General features: G+C 35.0%; 1 protein-coding gene across 3 annotated transcripts; it reads right to left on the bottom strand.

Moving 5' to 3' along the window:
* Nucleotides 1-2,618: 2,618 nt before the first annotated feature.
* On the bottom strand, nt 2,619-9,836 carry LOC149222924 (cysteine-rich receptor-like protein kinase 15). 3 transcript variants are annotated; one of them, XM_089385671.1, is made up of 8 exons: nt 9,688-9,836; nt 8,433-9,578; nt 8,160-8,300; nt 4,660-4,793; nt 4,353-4,563; nt 4,006-4,240; nt 3,721-3,871; nt 2,619-3,583 (listed from the first exon to the last, which is right to left on the bottom strand). In XM_089385671.1, exons 2-8 carry the CDS (start codon nt 9,256-9,258, stop codon nt 3,233-3,235), a joined length of 2,049 nt encoding a protein of 682 aa, XP_089241797.1. In that variant the 5' UTR covers nt 9,259-9,578; nt 9,688-9,836; the 3' UTR covers nt 2,619-3,232. The 3 variants fall into 3 exon arrangements, with proteins under 3 accessions (XP_089241797.1, XP_089241798.1, XP_089241796.1); XM_089385672.1 differs by lacking the exon at nt 9,688-9,836 and having other exon boundaries at nt 2,619-3,161; nt 3,275-3,583; nt 8,433-9,623; XM_089385670.1 differs by lacking the exon at nt 9,688-9,836 and having other exon boundaries at nt 8,433-9,618.
* Nucleotides 9,837-11,346: the final 1,510 nt, after the last annotated feature.

Below are 11,346 nucleotides of genomic sequence, written 5' to 3'. Positions count from 1 at the left end.
TAATAATAAGAATGTGCGTAATCGAGGAACAAGTTGAGCAATGGTGGGCCACCATCGACTTGGTCCCGTCTCTTCGAGGAAAATGTTAGCGTGAGTTTCAAAGGTTGTTGCGAAATTGCTATCTGAAATCAAACGTTTTAAATTATTAATATTTTACTATTTTAATTACTGGACAGCCTGTTTACAGATTGAAATTCTAATATTACCGTACAGACACTCATCGCATTTTATAAAATAATCAACCCTTTGTACAAATACTCGTCGCATTCGGAACCCTAATCAGCTGTAAGTTTATTTGAACACAAGGTACATCAAGGCAGGTTTGAATTTCGCTGTATTGTAATGACTTATTTCGCTTTTTCCTTGTAGATTTTTCGGTTGATATATTTTGAAATATTGTTACACATTTTAAGTGGGGCTTTATAGTATGTGATTTTTTTTTAAGCATTGAATTGAATTTTTATTTAAAAACACAATTTAAATAATAAAATATTGCAATTTCAACTGGACGTCTGGTGATAAATTCAAAACATTATCTAATTAGACTTCGCTTTGAATTTCAAATCTCATTATCTCGTAGATGATAATAATGGAATATTTTTATATTTTTTGTATGGATGTTTTATATAAATCTATAAATATTGTGTTTTTTTTTTTAAATTATTAATGATTATTATTCAAATTTTTATTATAATAATGATAATAATTTTTTTTTCTGAATCAGATTATTTCTATTAATGATACAAAAATTTTACAAAGAGATGGCAGCCTCTCGAGGTCTAGCCAGGATATTGGCTGTCTTGCCTGAAAGATTTGAAAAACTAAAAACCAGACTGCCTGAGACTAAACCCAAACTGTCATTACAAAACGCGTACTGACTGAGGTACCAAAACTGCTGAACATAAGTAAAACTATTGACGCGAACTGTTTACATAGACAGTGGACCATTAAACAGAGACAGAAAACCACTGAGCATGTTCTTTGACCAGACACTATGATTCCAAAAGATGACGACATCCAGATCAAGTATCGTGAGCATAGGAGGGCGATTCTTCCACAATTCGGCAACCATAACTGGAGAGGTCATCCTCGTCAGAGGAAAGGCCCTTATCATATGGCTGACGCCCATCATCCGGAGGATTTGAGTGCGCCATAGCCGACTGAGCCAGGAGAGAAGAATTTTTAGGTACTTGAGACTGTTGGCGATGATTCTGAGATGTGCTTGACAGATCATTTGTCTTCTGCTCTGAAGTATCATGCGGAGTAGCAGCAACCACATCTGTGACGCCTTCACTGAGCTGAATCGTGACAGTAGCGATGAAGGAGTGGTTGCTAAGCCTGCAAGGGATTTGAAAGCAAGCCGAGTGCTCATGAGAATGATGAGGATTCGAAATTGCAGCCCGTTGTCCCCTGCCACGGCCACGACCACGAACGGACGGACTTTTAGTTGTGGTATCCTTGGAGGAGGCAGAGGCATGGCGCAGGGGCCGACCACGAACGCCTCCTCTGCGGCAACCCATTCTCTGTCTCAGGATGGTCATTATGCCCAAGGAATGGAGAATAGAGCAGACAACAGAACTAGGCTGAACAGGGTCAACGAGAAGGGGGAGAATTGACTTGATAATCAGAGAATTAGGAGAGCTGGAGAGCTTACAGCGGAGGAGAATGCTGAATGGGCAGAGGCGTTCCAGTAGAATCTTAACATAAGGAGCATCACGAGCCTGAATACCTTGGATACCTGAAACCTCCACCGGACAGAGCTCTGCACCTGCATGGAGGCCGAAAATGCGAGAGGAGGGAACAAATCTGGGATGGATATGCGCCATCGATTTAATGCCAGAGAACCTGTGGGGAATGTCAAACCAAGAGAGCTCGGCTTTGAATGAACTTGGCAGAGAATTGAATGCCATCTGTAGGTGGAACCAGGTGGCACGAGGCGTACTCCACGCGCCGACTGCTTCCACCGCCATCCTCCGATCATCTGACTTGTGCACCCGCATCCGGGATAATAATGATAATAATTACTACACAATATGACTAATATAGTTTATTGGACTTTAAGAAGATAAGAGATTAATCCAATTTTTTTAACATTTTATTTTGAGAAAAGAAATGCTAGTGTAACAAATATTCTCAAAATATAAAAGAATATAATTATAAAATCAACCATAAGTATTTTTATCTTCAATTCTGTTAATAAAATGCTATTAATAAACTCTTTCATACCTTAACATTCTGAAATTGATCAACCAACGATTTTATTATTTAATTTTTATCCACACTTCAAATTCATTATGCTATAAATACTTTATTAATAACTAAAATTTTAAAATCAAAACTTCAAATAAACATACAATTTAATTATCAATTTAAATGTATTAATATTCAATACAAACTCTAATCAAAATACTAATCATCAGTATTCAATTCTTATCCATATATTAGCTTCGAAAGATAGCTCAATTGATCGAGTTCTTGTTACTAAATACCTAGCCAAAATACCTAACCTATAATCTCCTCATTAAAAAAAATTCCACAAATCAAATTCCAGAAATCAAGTTCATTATTATAATTTATTAATGATATTAATTCTATAAAACTTCAGATAAAGATTCAAATTAAGATACAATTCAATCATTATGTTAAATGTATTATAAAATAATGAAATCACCCATACAAATTATGTATAAAAATATATGACTGTGAACCACACTAGTTGGTTCGAAAACAAATAGTATTCCATATGATTTTCGCCGAAAAATCTCTCACAACAAAATATATGACAGGTTAGTCAAATTGTTAAACATCTAACCTACAATTGCATAAAAATTGCATAAAAAATTTTTATGCAGGTCACATTTGACGGACTAAATTTATAACGGCATGTCAAACAAACGCTCTGTACAATGTCAAATTCCAGACCTGCATCCCATGCCACAAAAGTGTTCACAAGTTTGTTTTTTCTTTTAAATACTGCAAGGAATCGAGCTCCTAGATTCTTGTGCAGTTCTAACCATTCTCGCCAAGGCCACATGAGTGTTAATACGTTTGTACCCTTTCCAACCAAAGATATATCGCAGCTGGCCTGCCACTGGCATCGAATAGTTACAGCTAGGATTGAACTGGCAACCTCCCAGAGGTTCAGTTACAAATTATTCTGCCTGAATTCTCAGCAACAATCCTAATGCAGATTAGTATTTGAGTACATGACGAAATTGGCCCCAATATTAATCTATCTAGGTTCCAAAGTAGTAATTGAAGAAGAACAACATACAGAGAGACTCGAGGAAGGTAGCTGGGTCTGCGCAGGGGCACATGACGTGGTAACAGCTTCATCTTTGGGAGTTAAATCCCCGCTGAAGCTAAGACTTACAAAAGCAGGCTTGGTCGGATTCGGTAAGGTCAATGAACTGGTGGACAGCATCAGAACAACTTCAGACATTGCTGGACGATTTGCTGCATCAGCCTGCACGCATAGAAGACCAACATGGATGCATCTCAATGCTTCCTCCTGAGGGCAACAGTTAATTATTGCGGGATCGATTATATTGAGCAGATTTCCCCTCTTGTACAATCGCCATCCCTGCAATTTTATATGAAAATTAAGATTATAGTCGTTACTTCATTTGGTCCCAAATCCCCAGAAAAATAGTTAATTTTCTGTGCGCTGAATTAAGCCCAACCAAGCCCAAGTGAGATTCATAAAATATGGCAGCTCACCCATTCTAAAAGGCTTTGCATTTCCTGTGTACAGTTGATGTCATTGTTTTTCCTTCCGCTCACTATCTCAAGCAGAACGACACCGAAGCTGTAAACATCTACTTTTACAGATAATTGCCCTAACATTGCATACTCTGGAGCCATATAACCGCTGCCAACAAAGCAAACCCCAAAAGAAACCTATGAGAAATGCCTAATGGTAACATATTTTACTTCCCTAACCTCCAATCTTCTTTTCAATATTCATAGCGTAACCAAAACAAGGAACCTAAAACAGTTGCTTACTATGTCCCTGCAACTCTGGTGTGAACATGAGTCTCGTCACGAGGAAAAAGCCTTGCCAAGCCGAAGTCTGCTATCTTGGGGTTCAGCCTGTCGTCAAGCAGAATGTTGTTTGCTTTAACATCTCGATGGATAATGCGTAGTTGTGAATCTTCGTGCAGATAAAGAAGGCCACGAGCTATTCCCATTATGATGTTATGGCGTTTTTGCCAATCAAGAACCTGGCGTCTTTCTGCGTCTGTAAGCCATGCATCCATCCAGATGTCAACATTCTTCACAAAGCATAAATTAGTCATTTAAAACGGTATCGTGAACACAAGGAACATGGAAAAAAACTCGTGGTTACTTACTAAAGAGGAAGGTGTCCAGGCTTCTATTGGGCAAGTACTCATAAACAAGCAACCTTTCTGGTCCTTCCACACAGCAACCAAGTAGCTGTACAAGATTTCGATGCTGAATTTTCGCTACAAGCTTCACTTCATTCATAAATTCATCTGTTCCTTGTCCAGACCTTAAGGACAATTTCTTCACTGCTATTTCCGTCCCATCTGAAGTTACTCCCTAAGAAGCAAAACAAATACATCATTATTATAATAATAGTTAACTTAAACATTTCTGCCTGAACACCTTATAATGATAATCTAGTATGCACCCTACCTTATATACAGAGCCAAAGCCTCCCTCTCCAAGCTTGTTAACTTCTTGAAACTTTCCTGTTGCTTCTATCAATGTATCCAATCTAAACACAATTTGGGAATTGAACAACGATCCATAGCCGCCATCACGCATTTCTGAATATGAAATATTTTTTTATTTAATATACAGAGATAACAGAATTGTCCATTAGAAATAAATACTACAGGATTATAAACATCAAAGGGATTTGAGATTTGATGCAATAAATGGGATTCTGAGTGCCCTGTTTAACTATCATGAATCCAATAGCAAACTTTCCACACAAGAACGATTGAAAGTTCAACTTTCTATGAAAAATATTAAATTTATTAATAATAAAGTTTTTTAAAATAATTAATATAGTTTAATAGGATACAGCTAGTTTAAAATAGTAACATAGTTTAATAAGATACAGCTAATTTAAAATAGCTGAAGCAGCTCTCTGTTATAAAGTAGAAAACAGTTGATCGAAGCAGGGAATGCCTTTCTTGAACAATTAAAAAAGTCCAACTCAGAGAAGATCCAAATAGAAACAATTATGTATAATGTTGAATATCATCTGAGAAGTTTGCATGATAGAGTCCAAGAATGCTATTTAAGGACTCGCCTATTAATGCTATTGTTGAACGTAAAGTATCCTCTGTGCTCTTCAAAAAATGCTACTCATTCCTTTATTTCGATTGCATCAAACCAAATGGCCTTAACAAATTGCAGTTTTAAACTACACAAAAGAATGGACCATGTCACCCTACTCTTTCCCCAAACATAAATTCCAGACAAAAACCAGTAGGAAGAGATACAGCGTCTAAGGAATACTAAACCAAGGTATCAGAAAAATTCTACCTAATGGTAAGTTCCATGGACTCATGTTTAGCTGTGCATGATTTTACAAAAAAGTAGTTACGTAGGGTAACAGCACTGGGTTAAAGGCCAAAGCGTTTAAGAAAGTCCTGTGAGACGGACCAACTTCCATGCTTGAACTCAAAGCGAGGGATAGGATGCAAAAAACTGTAATAAAAACTACAGCTTCTAAAACATACTAAACAGGGGATCGGATGCAAAAAACAGTATGAAAAGCTACAGCTTCTAATACTAAACACTCATCAGAGAAATTTTACCCGATAGTCAGTCTCATGAACTCTACAAAGTAGGGGTTGGAATGCAAACAGTAATAAAAGATACAGCTTCTAAAATATACTCAACCAAGTTATCACAGAAATTTTACCGAATGGTCAGTCCCATGGGCTAGTGCATAGCTGTATGATTTTACTAGAAACAGTAGGCACACGGGGTAATAGCAATGGGCCAAAGGCCAAAGCTTTGAAAATAATTTCGAAATTAACTTTGGCTCTGAGAAATTTTGATATAACCTTATATTAAATTGGCTGAAAACTTTATAATTTGAGAAGAAACTGCGTTCTAAAGATAAATTACTCAACCAAGTTATCACAGAAATTTTACCGAATGGTCAGTCCCATGGGCTAGTGCATAGCTGTATGATTTTACTAGAAACAGTAGGCACACGGGGTAATAGCAATGGGCCAAAGCCCAAAGCTTTGAAAATAATTTCGAAATTAACTTTGGCTCTGAGAAATTTTGATATAACCTTATATTGAATTGGCTGAAAACTTCTTAATTTGAGAAGAAAATGCGTTCTAAAGATAAATTAGCCTGGAAAGAATATTACTTAGTCAATATATTTTTATTTTTTTTATTTTTTATAAATAAGATTATGATTAGTTCCTATAAAAGAGTTTAATAATTATGATTAGTTACTATGCAAATTATAAAATTCAAAAATCAAAGTAATTTTAAAAATCAAATTTATTATTCTTTAATTGTTTTTGTTTTTGTTTTAAGTTAATGGTTCAAGATTTTTGGTAGAAGTAAAAGCCTGTGTTTTTTTATGGATCATGAGCCAGATAATTTTAAGTGGCATAGTTTTTTTGAATAACAATGATAAGTCAACTTGTATTCATCAATAACCGTCAATAATAGCTACCTTACTACTAGTTTGACAAATAATTTATAATATATTTTCTCACTGTTTACACTAATTTGACAACTAATTTATAATAAGTTTTCTCACCATTTATATATATTCAATTAGAGCCTTTTAATTTTAAAATAATTTAACAATTAATTTATAACCAATCAACTATTAAATTAATACAAAATATCAATACTTTATAATTATTTACCAATAGAACGTAACAAATCTTCTATAGACGATATAAGAAACTTCAACCAAAATCAAATTTATAACAACAATAACAACAACAAAAATATATAAAAGCCAAAAAATTAATTAATTCAAGTAATTGAAAACAGTAAATTTCAAGAAATAATTTTAGAAACCATAGATATAAACTTAGCTCACTCAAAGATTTATAAACAATTATTTACAAATAGAACCTAACAAATCTTCCGTAAATGATATAAAAAACTTCAACCAAAATCAAATTTATAACAACAACCACAAAAAAATGGCCGGAGGTGGCCGTGGTCGTGGTCATGTCCGAGCTCGCGAGGAAGGTGGCAGTGCTGGGGTTCCTGGAAGGGGGCGAGGAAAGAGGGATATGCGACGCAAATTGGCGGAAGCCGAGAGCGTCTATATGCATGAAACTCATCCAAAAGTTCGGCGGTTTGTAGACCATCTAGAGGAGGAGGCCCTGCAGGAGCAATCGGATCTGGAAATGGCGGATTGGGAGCATTATATCCCTGACCCTGGCCACACCAGAGGGCGGATGTCCCTATATAAACAATCTCTGCACGTTTATTGGGGTCTGAAGCGTTTGCTTGCCAAGTCTATGGAACAGGTAGCAGCGGAGATGGTGGACATCGCCCAAGCAAATCTGAAAAAAGCACTGAAGAACCTCCAAATTACTCTCATGATGCAGGACAGGAAGATCGATAAGTTAACTCAGCTCATCCAAGATGGTGGCATTGTTAAGGCGGAACCTGATCTTCAGCCAGAGGACCTGAAACAGTAGCGTCTGACGGTTTTTTACATATCACTCTTTTTGGTAGTTTCGTTATCATAGAAAGCTTTTCATTTCAGTTCTGTCTTCGTAGTTTCGCAGTTTTGATTAGTATGTTAAGGTTGAACAGTAGTATTCTCTTTCCTGTTTAGACAATCTGACCATATACTCACCTGGACATGGGACATGACTTATTTTTGAAGCTCACCTGGTTTCCCTTCGGGGCAGGTGACAGAATTTATATGTACATAGTTTCTCTATTTTTCTATTAATAGAATCATACCTTAACTTAAAAAAAAAAAAATTAATTCAAGTAATTGAAAGCTGTGAATTTCCCAAAAAAAAAAAAAAAATTTGAAACCATAGATATAAACTTAGCTCACTCAAGATTAGACTTTATAAAAGGTTGTTTATTTTGAGAGAAGAACCTTTTCTTCATGCGATTCTTATCTTAAAATCAAAATAACTAAAAACCAGTTAAAATATTGGGAAAAATTGTACCTTCCGTTTGTCTTAGTACCACTGATCTGAGCAGAATCACGGATCTCATTCTTTTTCGCATAATATACAGGCATACAGAAAACGCAAGTAATCCTCCTCCAATAACCCCGCATAGAATGGCCAGTTTTTTCGAAGATTTTTCTGCAGCGTCAACGTTTATTCATCTTTTCAGAGCACTCAAACCCAGATAATCAGAACTTCAAACCCAGATAATCAGAACTTCAACCAGAAAGACAAGAAAATAAATTTAAAGAAACCGATTTTGGGAATTACTCGGCGATATCTGAGACGTTGAACCGTTGCTGGCAAATAGGGGCGAGAAAGGGCGTGTCTCGAACCGAACTCTGCAATTTCCTAACAGGGCTTCGCCCCCTTCTTGCATTGTAATATTATAGAGGTTTAACAGAGCTATTGACAAACACGATCTGCACTGTTCCAAGGACAAATCTCTCCAGCAGTCAACCAAACCGAAAACCTTGTGCGTATCAGACGAAGAAGAGGTAGCAGATCCTAAAGCGAAACCCTTGCTTGTAAGATTACAAGCTTTATCCTTCAGACTCTGAAGTAGATCCACTACCTCATTCCGAAAACCACCCGGATTATCCTTGACAATCTGGGGATTGGACAGAATATGGTTGACATGCGCATCGAAGTCTGAAAAGAAACTGAAATTATCATAACCCAAGAAACAAGCATCTAACCAGAGTCGACCGCCCATGGCGTTCACACAGAGCTGTTGAATAGTGATGATCGCTTCCTGTGAAATCTGGGAGCAATCTTGCGGCGATACGTCCCCTCTGCACTGGAGAAGGCCGTAAACCTTATCTTCCGCATTCTCCCCATAAGAAGTGGTATTAAACCCTGAACTTGCTGCATTCTTTACCAGATTGTCCAAAACTCTCTTCAAATTGCTCTCATACTTACTTTCATGAAGGTATCTAGTATCATTCTTGCATTTGTACCATCGTATTTCGGACGTTCCTACAGTAAAACTAACGAAGAGCAGTACAGAGATTAAAAGAATGAACATACTGGCAGGAGCTCGTTTGTATGAGTTATTGAACTGTAAAATCATTCGGTAGCCATTCAACCTCCCCATGAAACAGAGTGCTAGTTTCTCCAGAATCGATCTCCGGACCTTCGTAAAGTATAAAAGTATACAAGGGCCAGTGACTTCACAGAATCCAGAGGGAACACAACCACTTGCTTCCTGCTAAGAATGCGAGAGAGTGGAAGTGTGTCGTACAAAGGGTAGGAATCCTCGCAGCCACAACTACCTGGGCAATTCCGTGGGCTGGGCGTTTGCGTTACAGGTAGGAGTTTTCTTTAAAGAGTTTTTTTGGAAGTTTTTTTGTGGGTTTTTCTGATCAAAATCCGACAGTAATAATTTATTGAAATCGCAAGTTTGATAGCTAATTTCTGCACAATCAAAGCATCCCAAGGGTTTTTCAGGGTGCTGAATCTAAATATGCAATTAAAAAATCATTTTAAATAATACAAATCAAAATTTAACCTCAATTTTTCTCACCAGATTTCGTCACCGAAATCTCCAAAAAAATCAGACAACTGCCACCAGAAAAGATGGTGACAGAGGACGGACCCAGGGGCAGATATTGATATTCGAAAAGGCCCAATCATCGTAGTTGCAACTATGGGTACAGGTTAGCCCATGCTTCAAATCGAGTCACGTTGGAACTATTTTCACTGCATTAAGGATTTATTCAGGATCCAGAAAAAGCAAAAAGGAATTATGTAGAATCCAGAAAAAGGAAAACTTGAGATGTAAAGATGTTAAAATTATTTTAATTTACAAACAAGTTGAATGTCAAAAGTTGTTTGGTTTTGGTTGGTGAAGGCTATTCAATAAGAAAGTTATATATACAATCTAAAATATTTAGTGGGAAGTGAGTGATTGATTGATTGATTATTATTATTTAAAAAAACTATGTTATATATATGCTAAAATATTTAGTGGGAATAGTGAGAAATGGTTATTTTTTACTGTTATTATTAAAAGTAGATTGATTAATTATTATTATTAAGGAATTTAGACTTCTGTGATCCATAACATTGTTAAGATAATCTTCGGCAAAATCACATAACCAATCTTTTGTCGACGCGTTTCGAACCAACCAGTGTGGTTCATCGTCAGGACAAGTTGAAGATCAAATCAGGCTTAGCTCGATTAAATAGAGTGTGCAGAGACTCCAACGGCTATAAGATAACGGCTAGTTTGACCTAATGAACCTGGTCAAACTACTCAAATAACTAATTAATATTTCAAGAAATAGTTAAAATAGGTAAATGAAGGAGTTTATTTGTTAATTTAAGGATAATATTCATATTTTAATTATAATGGTCATTATATAATATATATTCAATGATTTAATATTATTCAATTATTATTTAAATAAATTAATTTAAAATTCGATATATTAATAATATTAATAAGGGAATATTTTAATTATAATGGTCATTATATATATTTTAAATGCTTTATTACTATTATAATACTAAATAATTATTATTAATAATATATTTATTTAATAATAAAAAGATATATAATTAAATTCATTTGTTAGTTTAATATTATTTCAATTATCTACATGGTTTGGTTCGAAACGCGTCGACAAAAGATTGGTTATGTGATTTTGCCGAAGATTATCTTAACAATAATTATTATTATTTTAAAAAAATTATATTAAACACTTAAAAATCACTAATAATCAAAAAACAAGCTTTCACTGTATTAATATTAATTTTATTTTATTATAATTTATTTATAAGAGACAGTTAAATCGAACTTTTCCTCCAACCAAAAATAACATATATTTTACCTGTATTAATGTTAATTTTATTTTGTTATAATATATTTTACCTGTATTAATGTTAATTTTATTTTATTATAATTATTTATAAGACACTTTTAAATCTTTTAATTTTTTTGGACTTTTGCATCCCCTGGTGTATACGTAATGGTTTAAATCTTTTAATTTTTTGGGACTTTTCCATCCACCTATCCTAGGGATAAGTTTAAGAATAATTGTTTTTTATTTATTCTTTCAATTATTTAAATTGTGATGGATATATTTACCTATTTTTATTTTTTCCTTGGGATTTTTTCATTCTCCTATTCCAGAGATAAGTTTAAGAATATTTGTTTTTATTTTAATTTTTCAATTATTTA

This window comes from Pinus tabuliformis, chromosome Q, assembly GCF_031772625.1.
Source record: "Pinus tabuliformis cultivar Carrire ecotype Pingquan chromosome Q, CPIR1, whole genome shotgun sequence".
Taxonomy (NCBI): domain Eukaryota; kingdom Viridiplantae; phylum Streptophyta; class Pinopsida; order Pinales; family Pinaceae; genus Pinus; species Pinus tabuliformis.
The sequence above is the reverse complement of the archived record's forward strand: the minus strand, read 5'-3'. Positions and strand labels throughout refer to the sequence as shown.

Coding starts and splice junctions, on each gene's coding strand:
- LOC149222924 (XM_089385671.1), bottom strand. CDS start 9,258: ATGGGGAGGTTGAATGGCTACCGAATGATTTTACAGTTCAATAACTCA. Junction 4,794..8,159: donor GGTACTAAGACAAACGGAAG/GTACAATTTTTC, acceptor TTTCATATTCAG/AAATGCGTGATGGCGGCTAT. Junction 4,241..4,352: donor CCTGGACACCTTCCTCTTTA/GTAAGTAACCAC, acceptor CATGGCTTACAG/ACGCAGAAAGACGCCAGGTT.